Here is an 18814-nt window from a genome sequence, read left to right as displayed (position 1 = left end):
CCTAAACTCAAGCTATCCTCCAAATTGAAGTCTTTTAATTCTTTTTTTTTTAATAATCCCATAACTGTCCTTAAACCTAATCCATCTGTGGCTAATTTATCATCAGGTAATTCAAGGCCAAACAGGCCTTGGATGAAGCCAAATCTCCTGACATAAATGAGGTACAGTAGCTAATGATTTAAGTGCTAGAAGGACTATAAGGAACTTGAACTTCTACTATCTTGTCATTTTCCTCTTGCTAATTATTAGAAGCTAGAATGTTAGAAGTAGGGAGGAAAAAAAGCCTTAAAAATCATATAGTACAGCCTCTACTATTAGAGATCATAAAATAGAAATCTAGGTGATAACATGGAATCAAATATCTCTTATAAATTAAAAAGATGTTTCCCCAAAATTGGTAGAATTACAAAATCTTAAGGTGGAGAAGGATGTCAAAGACTACATAGGTCAGTGTTTCCCTAATTAAGTTACGGGAACCAATATCCTAGAAGGTAATAATACGTATTTCATGAAAAGAAGCCTCATAGTAAAACACAAATTTGGAAAGTATTATATTCTACATTGCCCTCTTGAAGATTTACAGTATAAATTCACACATTAATGCTCCTTGAAAGTCCTCCAGTTAAGTTAACCCTACTGTTTCTCAACCTCCTTTTAACAATGAAACTCTCTTTTCTGAAATAATTAACATCCTGTGAGACAATCTCCTCATTTAAACAGATGGGCTAAGCCTTAGAGATGTTCTAAAGTTACCATTTAGGACTACTTAATTATTGGATAGATATAACAAGTGTGAAAGACTAAAACAATTATAGCCTTTAGAAGAGATAAGAAACAACAAGCTGATTATTTAACAAAGAAAATTGTTAATAATTTAGAAGATTATTCAGTGTGACTGGTTATTGAAGGACTGGAGTGGGGAGGTCTCCCACTCCAACCCCACTCCATCCCGCGACCAGAGATTCAAAAACAAATAAAACTGTATACCTTATATTGCTCTTTCCAACGACTTCTAGAGGCTAAGTTCTCTAGACGAGGCTGAACAAAGTGGTTATCCAAATAATGAAGAGATGTCAACATATCTTGTGCATATGATTTTTGCCTGGTGCCATCTGTTCAGGGGAATAATAACAACAACAACAAAAATAATCACTTTGCCCGTATAAAATATTTAAATAATTGCATAAAGATTTCTTCCCATAGTTTTAAGAAGATAACTTGCTTGGTTGGTTAGAAACATTTTAAATTTTAAAAAGTTAATGAAGTTAAAGAAAATCCTTCCATCAGAGCATTAGGGAAAGGAAGGAGCCACACAGGCTCTCTAATTGTTCCTTGAACACATCAAACTTACTCTTTTCTAAGGGTCTTTACACTTGCTGTGCTCTCTGCTAGATCCATGCTTTGCTTCCTCCCTCACTTCATTCAGGTTTCTGTTCAAAAGATACCATTTGGGAGACTTTCTTTGACCAATCTAACTAACAGAGAGTTTCCTTTCCTTTATCACTCTTGATTTCCTTATCTTATTTGATATTTTTCAAGAATTAATCCCTTAGGTGAAATCATGTTATATATTTGTTTACTCATTGCTGTCTCTCCCATTAGACTTCACGCAACATGAGGCAAGAATCTTCCATATCATAGTCATTGCCATATTCCTAGCCCTTAAATAATGCCTGGCCCTTAGTAGGCACTCAACAAATATTTGTTCAATAAAGTCTGAATGAAATCTTACTCTGGCACTTTGGTAGACATTCAGCACAACATATTTATTGTCTTTATTAAGAGCCAGATTCCGTGCTAGATACAAAGGGTGTGTATATAGAAAGTATGGTTCTTCTCACACTCTTGAAAGGGAGGAAAGCAAAAATACATTTTCAATATATATGAAAAGTGCATATACATCAGTGCCACCATACTCAGGATAATGATAGCACAAATGAGGGAGTGACAAATATTATTTGAATGGGTCACAGATAGCTTTCATAGTGGAAATGATTTCATACTCACTTAGAAAATCTAAGGTAGAAAGGGATTATACTCTAACGAGAAACAACGAGGCACGAAAGCATAAAAAAGCATACAACTTTTGGTGAAATTCAAGGAGCTTAGTGCTTAGGCTGGGACAACACATGGGTGTTGAATTACCCTGCTGTTTAATTAGTATATGTCCTGTATCCTCAAGTTCACTGTGAACTCTCAAAGGGCAGGGAAACTATTTCTATTGTACTTTCACATATCACAAATAATAAACACTAACAAGTTTTTCACGTGAATGGACTTTTGGTGTAGTTGATACTAGAGGGAACAACTGAAGGGCCTTAAGATTGGGTCTCCATGGTTTTGTTTATACACACACACACATATATACATATAGAACAATGAGGCTGTTTAAAAATTGGGGGAAAAAAAACCCTTGATTCTTCCATTCATATTATTAACTTACCATATAATGTTCCCAGAAAAGATTCATCTAGAGCATTGATCAGAAGAGCCTTCACAACTCTTTCAAAGTGAGTATAGTGGTCACTAAAAGAATCTGAAATTAATTTAAAATAAATATTAGAATCCAGCAGACAAAACAATTCCCTAAATATGAGTTCCTTTCTCAAAGGCTAAGAAATTAAGAAATAGGAGAAATTGCTTAATTATCCTAATTTTATAGCTGGCTCAGTGACTTGTCTATTCACTGAGAAAGTCTCCATTTTCCAGATTTACTGGCTTCTAATCCAAAGTTTCAAGTTGTTATTTCAAATAATCTTCACTTTCCAAACTTATTAAGGGAAAACTGTTCAGGAAATATTAAGATACATTGTGGAAAAAAAAATCAAAATCATCCCCTGGGCACTGAAGTTCAATTATCAACTTGACAATTAGAGTGAGAGAACAAGAAAGAAAATTTCTAAAGGTTGGCTGCTCAATATGTGAATGAAACATATTCTTCACGTTTCTATATTCTTTCTTATTCCTTATCTCTAAACCATGTTACATATGAAATTGTCCAGGAAATTGCTACCCTAGCCAGAAGGACAATAGCTATAAAAACTCTATTCCCTTTCTGCTGCCACAGATCTAGGATTTTCCATACCAATTTAGAAAATTTATGTCTTCTCTTTTTCATACCAAATGTATAAGCCTACTTTCCCACTAACCCAGTTTGGTCCATGGAATCACCTGTTGTGGTGACCCGGCAAATGGTGAGAGAGGAGGTCCCTACTATTTCCCGTTACTGTGGGTCAAGGGTTACTATGGTTGTGGAACTGTTCTCTGTCAAACACGACCCCCTTCTTGATCCAAGCTGTCATCAAAGAACAACTGTCCCTGCTCTGGGCACTTGTGAAGACACATTAAGGGCTGCCTAAGTATTTCAGGAAAAGTGGAAGATGCTTGGCAAGGGATTAAAGCAAAATTAAGACTTATTATTAGCATCCATGAGTGATTTTGACTTTGCTTTCAGTTGACATAAAACAAAGATGAAATTTAACAAGAAATCTTTTAATTTATATTTTAGTTACTAAAAGGGCTGTATAAATCTTATTTTAGACTCTAGGGGCAACTTTTAGTATGCATTAATTTTTAAGAAAACACCTTACTGAGGTACTAGAGTGGCCAAAAAAAGGCAGTAATAAAACTACTTGACAATAGCAGATAATTTGCACTGTAGCCCTTAGACTTTAAAGGGCCTATGATTAATTAAAAATTGCAGAAAACTGACCATAGCCATTTATGACTACAATTGTAAAATGAAATATTTCAATAGAATTTAACTTCAACTAGACTTTCATCAGCTTCTGGATATAAAATTATAGTGTTGGTACATACTTAATTTGTGTTAAAATGCATTTAAACTCTGTCTAGCACTTCCCAAGCTGAATTAAGGGAAAACTGTTCTGGGAATATTAACTGATGTGTTGAGAAAAAAAAATCAAATTTACCCCCATTGCACCTATCAAACAAATTGAAATAGAATCTTAAATTTTTATTCCACTGAATGTATCAGTCTTGAATATGCTAATGCCCAATGTTACTCACCTGCTATAGAGTTTTGGGAACTGCTGCTCTATTTCAAAGACCCTAACAGTGCTTCTTTAGGATTGGAAATAAAAGGAAAGGGCAGAGAATCAGAATTATCTGGGGAGTTTTTCTCCTAACCACAGAATCCCTCTCCTACCAATGTGTGTCAGAATCTCCTTCAAAAGAGTCAGGAAGAGGGCCTTGATTTCATTGTGCTTGAGTGGATGGGTGGGGTGGTGGTGGAATTATGATCCTGGCATCTCAATCTGAAAAAAAATATTACCGAGCAAGTATAGGCCAGGCATTATTTTATGCACTTGCATGCATTGCTTTATTTCTCACAACAAACCTATGAGTTACTATCATTACTCTCAGTTTATTTCTCATTGAGGAAACAGATACAGAGAGGATGAAAAACTTCCCAAAGATCATATAGCTAGTAAGTGTTGGAACCAAGGCTGGAACAGACACTCTGACACTAGATTTCATGCTACAATCCCTTACATAGATGTTGTTCTGCATGGTAGTTATATTTGATACTTTCATACTTCAGAACATGGAATTTTAGACGTGAATGGGAAATTGGAGAAAATAAAATTCAAATCCTTCAAGACTAGTAAAAATGACTCCATGATGAAATAACTTATTACACAACTAGATAGAGGCAGAGTCAGGAATAGAGCTCAGACCTCCCCCAGAGCTTTTCTCATCGCTTTAATCCCTATATTGATGGGCTTCTGTGGAATACCCTAGAAATATTGTTTATAACTTTTCTCCATGATTATAAAACATTTCAAAAGGATACAGGAGAAAATAAACAATATTCATATTTAGGCATAACTTGATTTTTTCAAGGTAGCTAATCACCTTCCCCACATCTAATCATTGGATAGTTTGGTCATTCTGTTGATTTTCCGTGTATCCTTTATCATGTATTTCATATATATGCTAAGATTTTGTTTCAGCCCCATCTGTCCTTCCTTTCTTACTGATCTGGCTATCATTCTCACACCAGTACTACATTGCTTTACTTATTGCAATTTTATGATTACTTTTTTTATCTGGTGGGGCAAGTCCTTCCACTTTATTTTTTGTTTTCAAATTTTATTTATTCTCATGTATTTGTTCTTTCAAGAACTTTAGGATTGTGTTTGCAAAGCTGAATCAAAACATTGATTTCAGAAGATATAACTTCTTGTATGATTTATTACCTCCCAGAAACATGCTTATCTCTTCTTTTACTCACATTTCCTTTCCTATTCCACAGTAAATTTTATTCTTGTACCTGTAAAGTCATGCTTTTCTTCTTAAGATTAGGCCTAGTAATAATTTTGTTCACTAGTGTAAATGGAATTTTCCCTCATTATATCTTCTAAATAATTATTGACAGCATATAAAAAAACTACGGAGTTTTACGTATTTATTGTGCATCTTGTCATTTTTTGAGATGTTTTTCTAAGGAAAATGAGCTTCCTGGAACATTATAGAGCTGGAGAGAGAGATACTGTTTGGGAATTCCTGGGCACTGACTGCTTTCTCCCCCTACCCTGAGGAGGATGTGGTCTTGCTAGTGCTAAGTTTACTTCAAAAACCAAGAGAATGTTTATATTCTCTTAGGCAGAAGCACATGGATTGTTGGTGTACTTTCTTCTGAAATGGAAATGTAAGCCCAGTGTAAGAGGGCAGGGGCAGAGCAAGAAATGGGCCCCTTTTTCTACTCCAACAGGTGCCTCCCACTCATATAGAGAAAAAAGAACTTAAGAAGAATATGGAAATAGATGCTGCATCTACTCCTACTCTCAATATATTCATATCCTTTCACTTAACTTCTGTATCTTTGGTTAAATAAGTCAGAAACTGATAGCTTGTGAATAATCATGTTATGTTCAATAATGTCTTTTCCTTTTCAATAATTATATTTCTTGTTTTACTTTCACATCTGCTGCATTGTTGAAAACATCTAGAACAAAGCAGGAAATATTTTTGTCTTGTTCTTTATTTTAAAGAGAATACCTCTAGTGCTTCATTATGATGTTGGATTTTGGTTTAAAATATTCTTTGTTATGTAAAGGACATATGCTCATATAACTATTCTTAAGACTTTTTGGAAAACTAGATATGGGCATTGAATGTTATCAAATGCCTTTTTAGAATCTATTGAAATTATTATTTTTTCTCTTTTGACATATGCAACACATTATGGCACCTAATATTAAACAATTTTTATAGTTCTAAAAAGAATGGTTAGAGGACTTTTTCTTTACTCTTGTAATTACAAAAATATTTCCTTCATATGCCTGTTTGAAAATATTTTTCATCAACTTAGGATGTGAGCCTCTTTAATCTGCATAAGCAGGTGTGTTTGGCAACTCAAGAATATTTTCTTCTATGATACCTTTGAATTCACATCTCCATGTCTTTATATCCAGAAACATGGTAAGCCTCTCAGCACATTCAAATCTTTTATATATCTCACTAAGGTTATGTAATTTTCTTCCTTTAGATTTCCATTTGTTCTGTATTTCCCCCCCCCAGGAATTTGTGAAATAGGGTCTTCATTTATATTTCTTTATGTACTACCTCCTCCTTTAGAAATGTTTTATTTTTCTATGATAGGAACTTCTAGGGTTTAACCTACATATCATTGATGAGACTTTCTGTACTGTTAATTCTGCTCTCTACTGCTTTCAATATAGATTTTATTTCTGACTTTATATTTTTCATTTTCTGGCAGTGTATCCTTAACTACCTCCCTTTCACCTCAAATTGTTCTCTCCTCATGACTTTCTTTTTCATAGATTGCAAAGCAAATGCTTTGTACAATTTTCTTCTGTTTCCCTTAATGAAACAGTTTTTCACGGGCATTTTCTTCCTGAGTCTTCAGGGCAGGGTTACTTTTCCCTTGTGCCATATGATTTCACTGCTACTTTTTATTTATCCTAAAACAAGAGGAGAAGTTCTCGAGAGGATTTAATATTTAACATAAATTGTTGTGAGATTGCTCTTAGTCATACCATGCATGTTGATAGAATGCTTCTGTTTAATTGCTAGGTGGAGACTAAGTTAATGTTCACTCAATCTAATTTCCAGTATTCTAGCAAGCATTTTTCTAGCAAGGCACTAGTAGACTGAGATGTACTTTTATGATGTACTACTTGGTTCTCTGTCACTCTGAACATATGATAGAGTACTGGAAAAATAATATAATCTTTAGTATCTACAAATCTGAAGGTGTTCCTATCTCTCTACCTGTGTATAACATTATTACCATGTGAACTATATAGATCTGTAATACAACAAACCATTGCTAGCCCATCCCTCTACTTTCTTTGATATCTTTTCTGGGAGTTGCAGTCTCAGAATAAATATGACTAAATAATAATAGGGATTGATGAGAAGGGAAAAAGACTCTCTTTTAAGTGCTTCAACCATGTAGTAGGAGGCAAACTATTCTATTTTAAGGTGTTACAAATGTGTCTGTCTTTCAGAGCCAAATGGCAGATAGCAAGGAAGTAACAAAATGTCTTCCTACAGTAGAGCTGTTCTCTTCAAAAAGGTAAAATTGCATATGCCACTGATTGTGAGTCTCAAGTGAGTGCTGAATTTGGAGTTCTGAACATTTCTCCCAAATTCTGATCACATGTTGAATATGAGTAGCTGTCACTGTTCTTATAGAAGTTGGGGATGGGGGGAGAACGAATCTGGGAATACTAGCCTAATTACAACCTAACCCAGGCCACAGAAGGGTGTTCACTATTCATCATATAGATTATTGCTTTAACGGGAAAATGTATGTTGATTTTCAAATGTAGGAATTGATTTATAGCAACTTTTAGAACATAATCCCTTGGCATATCAAAAACTGCCTGTATTTAGCTTCATTTATTATATTCTTAAATGGCATAATAATTGTTAAGTATTAAAAACATTACTCAAATCATAAATTATCACATAAAAATATGTGGGTTTTTTTCCCTCTGATGTATTAATAAATCTGGTCACGCCTAACATTTTTGTTTCTTAAACTATAAGACCCAGGAGCCTTCAGTCAATATGTTTATCTTAATCATCCATCCATCCAGCTAATAAGTTCTTATAATGTGTCACCAAGTCTAATGTGTATTAGGATTATAAAGAGAAGTGAAGCTGATTAACGATTTAGGTAATTTTTTGGGAAGTAGGGGTGCTCATTTGGATTTCTTTATTGAGCTTTCCTTTTTCATATACCATAAAATTCACTCTTGGGTGCACAGTTCTGTGACCAAAACACGAAGTTGTGTAACCACCATGACAATCAAGAAACAAGTTCTACCACCAGCCCAAAACTCCCTAATGCTCCCTCTCAATCATTTAGTTTTGCACATATTGAGTCTGAGATGTCTGAAAGACATCCTGATGACAATGTTCAATAAAAAGATTTAAAAATTGGGCCTTAAGACTATGGAGAAATCTGTGCTGGAAATAAAAGTTTGGGAATTTCCCCATAGATTGGGCTGAAGTTATGGGGCAGAGACTGCCTGAAGCACAAGCAAAATGAAGGTAGTTTAAGGATGTAACCTTTAGAAACATCGATACTTACATGGCAAATGGAAAAAGAGGAAAGCAATATTATAAAGGGGAATGCAAGAAGCGAAAAAGAGAACTTTGAAAGTGAGAGTTGTCAATGGTTAGTGGCAAAGCACACAGAAGTATCAGGTTAACATAAAAACCAAAGCACATCTTGACAACTAAAAAGTTATCACTAACTTCGGTGAGAGCAATTTCACTGGATTGATGGGTATAATAGTCTAAGCACAATGCTTTGCAGAGTTACTGGGAGACTTGAACAAAAAGATAAGATTTAGAATGGTGGCTAATAGAACATGCCAACTCAAGGGAGGAAAAGCATTAATATGGTTACAAGTTGAGAAAAGAGAGCTTGTAAGGATAGAGCCAGAAGGAGAAGCTTCAATTAAGAACACATAAGATAAAGTAAAATGTACTGCATAAAAAATGAGGTACATCTCCTTCTAAGGTGGAGATGCTCCATAGTAAAAGCAAGCACAGAACTCCTTGATATTTACCCAAATGAGTTGGAAACTTATGTCCATAGATAAATTTGCACACAAATATTTATAGCAGCTTTATTCATAATTGCCAAAACTTGGAAGCAACCAACATGTCCCTCAGCAGGTGAATGGATAAACAAACTGTGGTACATCCATACCATGGAATATTATTCAGTAATAAAAAGAAATAAGCTATCATGCACATTAAGACATGGAGGAAACTTAAATGCATTATTAGGTGAAATAAGCCAACCTGAAAAGGCTACATGCTGTATGATTCCAACTATAAAACATTCTTGCAAAGGGAAAACTATGGAGACATTTCAAAGGTCAGTGGTTGATAGGGGTTCTGGGGTGGGAGGGAGGGAGGGATGAGTAGGTGGTGAACAAGGCATTTTTAGGAGAGTGAAACTGTTCTGATATTGTAATGGTGGATACCTGTTGCATCATTATACATTTCTCAAATCCACGGAATGTACAACACAAAGAGTGAGCCCCGACACAAACTATGAACTACAGTTAATAATGTATTCATATTGGCTCATCGATTGCACCAGATGTACCAAACTAATCCAAGATGTTAATAACAGGGAAACTCTGAATGAGGGGTTATATAGGAACTCTCTGTACTTTCTACTCAACTTTTCAGTAAATCTAAAACCTCCCTTAAAAAGACAAAAGCAAGCATAAAAGTGTAGGATAGAGAAGAAAGTTAAAATAGTTCCCATGTGGTGGACTTTTATTTTCATTAATTAACAGGAGTATTTATGAGTGGGTATCTCTCAGTAAATGTCCTATCACATTCTAGATATTAATATCCAGAATGATGGGACACTTCCTAATTGAGTTTTCCTGAGATTCATATGTCCAGATGGCAGGTGAACTGGTGCCTACTGACATAAGGAAAATAGTCATTAACTTTCAGTACACAGATGATGCTTATCACTGGCATTTCTGTAACTGATAAATTTCTTGAAATTTGATTCATCCCTCAATCCACTAATTTATCTAAATCATGGTATCTAATTTGAACCATATTACACTTAACTTTAGTAAATATGCCCTTTAATTTTTTTTGGAAAAAATGCATTCTTGAAGAAAAAAAATGTTTTCATCCAACAGAGTTGTACCAGAGTTGTAAAACGTCATAAAAAAGTCTTTAAATTTATGTACAATTATAGGGATCAGAACAATAATACATATTTAAAGACATCCTAAATTTTCAGGGCCCTATTATTTATATTTTCATTGTGTGAAAATATAAAAGATTCTAATTTCCTGATAGGTTTCACTGAGTGTCACTTCAAAAGATCAGATAACATCTGTGGTTCTCAAAGTGTGATCTGTAGACCCCTGGAAGTCTCCTAGTCCATTTAAGGGGACCAGTGAGGTCAAAGCAATAACACTAAGATAATTATCTGCTGTTTCACCATGTTGACATTTTCAATGTTGTTGCAAAAGTAACTATGGATAAGGCAGCTGACTCCTTAACATGAATCATGGCTACAGAACCAAACTACTAGTAATCATTATAATCATTGCTATGCATTCAGTAAAAAACCTACTTTCACTTAAGAATGTCCTTGGTGAAGCAGTAAAAATTATTACTTTTATTAAATCTTGAATCTTGAGTATACACCTTTTTTGTATTCAGTGAAATGAAATGGGAAGTATGGATAAAGCACTTGTGCTGCATATCAAGTGTAATATCGTACTTTGAGTTGGGAGTTAAAAAAGCCTCATTTGCCAGGTTTACTTGAAACACCATATTTACTTGAGAGAACTATTGACCAACTATGTTATTCAGGCATTTGTCAAATATTTTGTCAAAAATGAACAAAGAGAAACTGTCATTTCAAGAACCCACAGTATTTGTTACCGAAGATAAAAAACAGATTTTTGAGTAGAAATTAGAATTTTGAAAAACTTGTATTTGTTACTATGAGCTTGACAACTTCCCAATACCTAAAGAATTTTCTGATGAGATTGGTGGTGATATTAATGAATGTGATTTCTCAAATACTGTATAATGAAATGTGTCAAAATATGGAAGAGCTACATAACCCAGTGAACCAATATTTTCCAAATGATCAGTGCATGATATTACAAAATCATGCATGGGTAAAAGATCCATTCAAATTACAAGACAGACCAATGGAATGTAATGTAAGTACTAAAAGTTCATTCATATGCTTTCACATTCCATACTGCAAACTAACCTTTAAGAAACTACTACTTGTTGAATTTTGGTGTGGTGTCAAATGAGAATATCCACAATTATTTTTAAAATGCTTTAAAAACAATCCTCCCTTTTCCAGCTACTTATCTGTGTGAAACAAAATTGCTTTCATCTAATCTAATATCACAAAATATCACAACAGACCGAATGCAAAAGCTGATATAAGAACCCAGCGGCCTTCTGTTAAGCTAGACATTAAATATATTTATTAAAATGTAAAACAATGCCATTCTTCTCATTTTTTGGAAAAATAGTTATTTTTCAGAAAAATGTTATCTATATTAATATGTAATGAGCTTATCACATTACACGAGTTATTTTAAGTCATTTAATTAATAGATATATTTTAAATTTCTCTTGTATTTCTACAATGGTAAATGTTGATAGATACAACCCACAGAAACAAAAGCTCTTTGGGGTCCTCAATTATTTTTAAGAGTGTAAAGGGTTCTCAAAACCACTAAAATAAACTATTATTAGACAAATTTACCTGAAAATGAAACCATGGTTCCTTATCAATGATTTAGAGCATGATAGTAAAAGGCTGATTTGATACTTAGTATAATATCATGATTAGAACAAGTCATAAAACATTCTCTTGATATTTAACTTACAAAGAGAATTCTGTTTTACTAATTTCAGTTGTGATGTCGATTTTTCTCCTCGTTGGCTTTTATCCTCTTCATCACCCTCCTCATCTTGCACTACAAAGTCATCAATAATATAATCATCTCCATCTTCATCATATTCATAATCATCTTCCTCCTCCCCCTCCTCATCATCATTTTCATCACTGCTTGGGCAGGATTTCTTTTCAGAGTCCTAATTAAATTAAAACATACCTTTTAGTATTTTTAGTAAAGGGTACCTTTAAAAAATTGTCAGCATGGGGCTTCCCTGGTGGCACAGTGGTTAAGAATCTGCCTGCCAATGCAGGGGACGCGGGTTCGTGCCCCGGTCCAGGAGGATCCCACACGCCGCGGAGTGGCTGGGCCCGTGAGCCATGGCCGCTGAGCCTGCGCGTCCGGAGCCTGTGCTCCACAACAGGAGAGGCCACAACAGTGAGAGGCCTGCGTACCACAAAAAAAAAAAAAAAAAAAAAAGAAAAAAAATTGTCAGTATGGATGTGAAATTAAAAGATTAAATCTGAAATAAAAAATGATTTGTAGAAATTAATTTTATATTTTAAGGTTAAAAAAATCTTGTCATGTTAAATGTTGAACTTTTGAAATTAGGAAGAAGATAATATACCCTGGTTAGTGAAATAAAATGTTTAAAATCGACATTAGGATTATAAGTAGAAATTAAAAACAGGAAAGACCAAATTTTAAAGAAGTCTTTCAATTTTAAAAAAGAGTGAAAGAATGAGGCTCATAAAAAAATATTATTAGATACAATACTGCAATCAAACATGTTTAAGGGAACTTGACTAAAAAATAAATTTTAGAATTATTGTGAAATAGAACAGACTCAGCCCTTTGATTTTTATAAAATACTTAAATAAAAAGTTAAAAACAGTAACAAAACCAATAAAATATAACACACCTCAAAATCTCTACTACTACTGCGTCTCTGACGAGATCTCTGTTTTGAGAGGTCTTGCAGTTTCTGGAGCTGTTCTCGCTTTTTTGCAGCTAAAGTTTTTTCAGGTTCTTTTTGCTCCATCTCCACTGAAGAACATTCATCTTCAACCACTCTACGTGGATGTTTAACGCCCACTTTTCTAACTAGGATATCACTGTCGTCACTTTCATCACTGTCGTACATCACAGAGGAGATCCTTTTTCTCTTCCCTCGCTTGATGTGTTCTTCTTCTAAATCCTCCTCTGTTATTTGTCCAGAGTGTTTGTTGAGATCATCTTCCTCTTGACCTGAATGCTTTTCATGATCTGGTAAGTCAATACTTCCATGTTTGGTTTTGTTCTTTTCTTCTTCATATGTTAAACTGTTGCCAGTGTTAATGAGATGCTTACTATTGTTTCCTTCACTTTCAACTTTAATTAATTTAAGCTCTCTTTCATTTTCTGGCTTCTTATTACTATCAAGCCCCTTGTTACTATCAGGTTCTTCGTCACTGTCAACACTTTCATTATTGTCAACACTTTCATCACTATCAAGCTCCTCATCACTCTCAAGCTCATCATCACTATCACATAATTGTGAGAGACTACTTCTTTTAGTCCGCCTCCAATCCACTCGAGATTTCTGTTCACACTCTTGAGTTTTAGAATTTTGCCTTGTTTCATGTCTTCTAATATGTACCATTTTCACTTAAGCTTCTACAAAATAAAGTTATTAGGAATATAATAATATAACCAGATTACAACAATGAATGCATTTATGGTACAAACTATATTTATTTGGTGTTATTAAATGGTTCACAAAGGTAAAATCACATGAAATATCTGAGTGAAGATGGTTGCATAATTTGCATAACAAATTATAGAACAAATAATTTATTGAACATCTATGAAATCATCATATGAACATCTATTCTGAATTATGTTGTATGCTGTGCTGATAGAGGTTCATAATTAAGAAAAATGCAAGGTAGTATTCATTTAGTACCAAATGAGTGATAAAAAAAATAACTGCAATAAAAGTGTAAAGATGCAGGAAGATCAGAACAGCAATTGTTTCACTGAAAATTTTATTGAACAGATATGATCTGATAGACCGCTGAAGAATTGACTAAATTTGAACAGAAAGAATGAAAGACAAAGAGATTTCAGGAAAAAATGATAAAGTCAAAACTTTGGCACTGAGAATGAACATGACATGTTTAGTAAATAAGTGTGACCAAAAAGGTGGGAAAAAAGGCTTTATGCTGGAAAAAAGAGACCAGTATAGAAAAGGTAGGGTGGAATTACAGAATGATTCCTCCCATAAGCAAAGAAGGATTCTGAATAGAGAAATTACATGAATTATAACATAAAAGTTAAACATTTATATGAAGAAAGTTATAAAGTACTAAGTGACATAAAATAGATAACAGTGCAAAACTGAGCAATAACTTATCTACTAAGATTTCAGCCTCCATATATTTTAGTAAAATGGCAATGGCTTTAATCCATTAAAAGTTAAAGATACAATATAATCCAATAGAAAACTTACGAACAATCCAATAACATAGGTGAAAAAACAAAAAAGTTTCATGGTGAAGCAGAGCATGGTATTGGGAAGGAAAACAAATGATCTAAGTTCCTGATTCAGAAAAGGGTAAACTCCATCAAAATTATCACAAGTAGGGGCCTCCCTGGTGGCGCAAGTGGTTGAGAGTCCGCCTGCCGATGCAGGGGATACGGGTTCGTGCCCCGGTCTGGGAGGATCCCATACGCCGCGGAGCGGCTGGGCCCGTGAGCCATGGCCGCTGAGCCTGCGCGTCCGGAGCCTGTGCTCCGCAACGGGGGAGGCCACAGCAGTGAGAGGCCCGCATACCGGAAAAAAAAAAAAAAAAAAAAAAATTATCACAAGTATACAGTAAAAGAACAATTAGAGACAATTTAACTAAAAAACGGTAACATATATGTACTTCTGTGGTTGCTAAGGAAAATAGAAATATGATCACGATGCAATGAGACTGACCTCATAATACACATATAAGAACTTATGTATTCAATTGAGTGCTGTCTCCTTCAAAGAAATCACGTTATGAGGCTGATTGTTCCAATATTTCCACCATGGCACAGAATATTCTGGAGATTTTCTATTTTATTTTCAAAAAATATGAAAATAATCACACTTCATTTCTTATCCCAAAAAGACATTTAAATATCCACTTTATTCGCTTGTCTTAGTTATAAGGGACTGTTACCAGCTTCCAGAAATGAAAGGGAATTTGAAAAGATGAAGATTAACTACTATTAAAGATACTTTTAAAATATGCTGCAAACTCTGTGATGGTAATTCCAAAACTAGAACGCCAGAAATTTTTTGAGCAATGGCAGTGTTACTGAACCAAGTTTATAGCTTCCCATGATGATTATCGTTTTAGTTGGTGGGGAGATACCACCCATTTCATTGTACAAATTCTGTTATGTTTATAAGGCAATGTGACTGCTTCTATAATGGTAACAACTCATATAAAATCAGAACAACAACAGTTGCTGAGATTATACACAAGAAATTATAATGTAGGAGACCTTATGACAGTAACTGCTACAAGATACATTCAGCACTGTAACAGCGATCTACCAAATCCTAGTCCATAGACCAAATATTCTGCTACTTGAAATTACAATTAGGTTGTATTTTACAGAAGGTTTATATTAAAATCAGCAAAGAATAAAACTGTGTGTGGTCAAAATTACTCTTTTTAAAGATCTCTATATTATTCTTCAAAGTATGGATTACTGTATACCATACTGCTGCAAAACATGTCCCCCCAGTTTCTCTTTCAGGTTTTAAACAGATTACTGGGTTTTTTTTTTCTTTTTATTAAACACCAGATAAACTAGGCAGGTTATATTTTGAAGCCATATAATACAAAGAAGTATTTTTTAAGCATATATAGTTATAAATTTGCATAAGCTAACTGTGCATGTTCTTTACACTACAATAAGAAGGTAAGGCTTTTTTATAAATCTGTCTGAATTGGGAGAAATAATGAAAACAAGTTTATGAAAACAAAAGACAGATATGGCCTCAGTAGATACACTAAAGTATGGACAGGAGGAATATGAAAGTGAAAGATGATTTTATTAGTACTCGAAAGCAGTTTCATACACACTAGATGATTATCTTACAAAACTATACGATGTGCAAAAGACAGTTATAATTTCAAGCGGTGATTCCTATGACAATGATAGAAATGATTAAGAATGTCACACTATTCAAATACCTATGACTGCACAGAGTTAAGCTATTAAAAAACGCTATATGTATAGTAATTTTTAGTGCATTTTCAAATATATTTTAAAATCCTGACAATGATCCTAAAAGGAAGACATTATCTATCTTCATTTATAAAAATCAAAGCCAAGGATGTAGAGTTTAAATGACTTACCCAAGATCACACAGCTCGTTAGTGACAGAGCAGGGATTAGAAACCAGGTCTCCTGATTCCCCATCCAGTGCTACACAATGACTGCTGCCAATATTATATTTGTACAAGGTAGGAAAAATTATGCCTTCAAAAAGTCATTATTTTATCTCTCATTCAGGCTAAATTTTAGTTTCTGGAAATAATCATTAAAATAGTTTGACTAAGAGTTTACAAACATGCTTTTTAAATTACGTAACTGAATTTTAGTGCACATGAATTAGGCCAGAAACTTCTGTAAATTATTTATCTAACAGGCAAGAAAAGAATGTGCAAAAGAGATGAAAATTTGCAGACTTCCCTCTACCACCTTACTGATGATACTGACCACAAAATTTAAGGGATTCCCCACTGAGTCAAAAAGTAAAGATTCCAAAGAAAGGCAGTCTCTGATGAGAAAAATTTTATTTTGGAAAGCTGCAGTATTGAATGTTTAAGGAGGCAAATTTTATGTAAACAAATCAAATTTCATTTGGCCAACTGCCAAATTTCCAGGGCGTTTCATATTTCAAAATTGCTGTTTATATCAATAATGTCAAAAAATCTGTTATTGAAAAGGAAGATAATTTGATTATGGTTGGCTCCTCTTTTTAAATGTGGATACTTTTACTGCGTGAGCTGGGGAGGGAAGGATGACAGAGGGAAAAGGTGAGCGAACTGAACCTGAGGAGAGAAATGAGAAGATAAAGCTAGGCTGATGGGTAAGACATCTCTTGATCATTATAATTCACTCAGAAAATAATCCATGCAAATGAATGTAATTTCTATATATGTTGAGTATACACTCAATTTTTTTAAATGAAAGTTTAATCAAGCTTCTTTAATGATACCTTACCTTTAGGCAAAGAGAAAAACAGAGACTCCACACAGAGAGCATTAAATAAGTGAATGAAGATGATCAATACTATCACATCTTTGTGTTTCATGGTTAAAATCATGTAAATAGCACATACTATCTTGTCTGCCAAAGAATGTCAAGGCAATAACCCATAAGGCTTGTGTTCTTTCTCTAGCACGGTAACTCTACAACTAAAAAGGGTACTTTGATGCCACCTGAATTTCTCATCAGAAATATCCTTTATTCTAGACTTTGAGGTTAATTCATCAATAAAAGATTCATTCTAGGAATCATCGACTTGCCCTATGAACAATGTAGGTGGTAGTTTACACTTAAAAATTTGAAGGGCGGTGGAACCCCAGCCATTACTTGAAATTTCACCAGAAGGGATGCATCCTATTTGTAAAACATTACCCCTCTTGATGTTTTCTTTTATATGACAGTTTGGAGAGGAAACCTTAATAAACCAAAGAAACAGTCATTGAATGTATACTATGTGCCATGCTCGGAGCTGTGGCGTTTCTAGATTTCAACAACACGGTCTCTGCTCCCAAGGAGCTCACAATCTGACGAGATTACTTGGGACACCAAAACAAGCCAGCGTAATACATGATTTAAGGGCTACAGAATATGATTCTTTTTTTGTTGTTATCGCATTGCTGTGAATAAATTTATATAGTTCTTCCATTGGCTGGAAAACAGGGCAGCACAACAAAACAGAAATGGGAAATAGGAAAATATGAAAAACATAAAGGGAAGAAAGCCAATGTCTCCCACTTAGAATTACGGTTTAGTACTCCACAATTCCGCATAGAGTGGAGCCTGCCAGCTTGCCATCTCCGACAACTATAGTATTCATTAAAATCTGTAACACTGAAGATGGTTCGCTAAATTCAGCAGGGATGAGGGGGCCTAGGAAGGAACAGAGCCTCTCGGGAGTTAACACCACAGTCATTTTCATGATTACAAACCTGTCTCCTCGGCGGGACGCAGACACCTGGCGCAGATCGCCCGCCCGTCTGCTACTCACCCCCAGGAGGGAGGAGGCACCGTAGCTAAGAAACGGGACCCTCTGACACAGCTTCGCGATGACGTGCGCGGGACGTCACCAACCCCCGGACTTTAGAGGAGCTCGGTCCCCAGAAAACAAACAAGGATTTGGAAGAGCCAGAAACCCGCGAAATCACCCGCAGAGCCCCGCGCATCAGACCTGCCCACTTCCCCTTCGCGGAAGGAACTGGCACCCCGCCCACTGCAGCTCTGCCCCGGCGGCCCGCAAGTGGAGCGACGAGCGTAGGGGAGCCGTCCCGCCTACCCCGAGAGCGCCGGCGGGAATTTTTTATCCCCGCCCTTCTAATAAACCATTAGCAGCCGGAGCGGGAGCGAGTCCCCGCCCCGAGCTGGTCCGCACCGCACCCGCGTCCTCACCTTTCAAATCTCCTCTGCCTCTACATCCGCCTCCACCTTTGCCTCCGCCCAGGCACCCAGTCCAGACTGACGACGCTCCTCCTCCTTCCGGGGACGGGAGGAAGTCCCGCCTCTGGGAGGGGCGAGGGGCGGGGCCGGCGGTGGGAGGGGGCGTTTCCGGGAGCTTGTGGTCGGGGGAGGAGCGGTCGCCGCGCGTTAGGCAGGGAGCG

The 18814-nt window shown here is 35.5% G+C and overlaps 1 protein-coding gene across 5 annotated transcripts in view; it reads right to left on the bottom strand.

Annotated features, from left to right (window-relative positions):
• Positions 1-18693, bottom strand: part of CCDC82 (coiled-coil domain containing 82) — a 30058-nt gene extending 11365 nt beyond the window's left edge. For 2 of the 5 annotated variants that reach the window (XM_060104181.1, XM_060104185.1), the window contains exons 1-5: positions 18606-18693; positions 12844-13577; positions 11913-12120; positions 2444-2536; positions 988-1112 (exon numbers count right to left, since the gene is read on the bottom strand). In XM_060104181.1, the coding sequence (XP_059960164.1) occupies positions 988-1112; positions 2444-2536; positions 11913-12120; positions 12844-13563 (1146 nt within the window). In that variant the 5' untranslated portion in view covers positions 13564-13577; positions 18606-18693. Of the gene's footprint in view, positions 1-987; positions 1113-2443; positions 2537-11912; positions 12121-12843; positions 13578-14883; positions 15005-18148; positions 18309-18605 lie in introns of all 5 variants that reach the window. The other 3 variants (XM_060104183.1, XM_060104182.1, XM_060104184.1) reach the window with 3 other exon arrangements.
• Positions 18694-18814: the final 121 nt, after the last annotated feature.

This window comes from Mesoplodon densirostris, chromosome 7 (assembly GCF_025265405.1).
Source record: "Mesoplodon densirostris isolate mMesDen1 chromosome 7, mMesDen1 primary haplotype, whole genome shotgun sequence".
In the NCBI taxonomy this organism is placed as follows: domain Eukaryota; kingdom Metazoa; phylum Chordata; class Mammalia; order Artiodactyla; family Ziphiidae; genus Mesoplodon; species Mesoplodon densirostris.
Note: the sequence above shows the minus strand (reverse complement) of the source record. Positions and strands in the feature narration are given on the sequence as shown.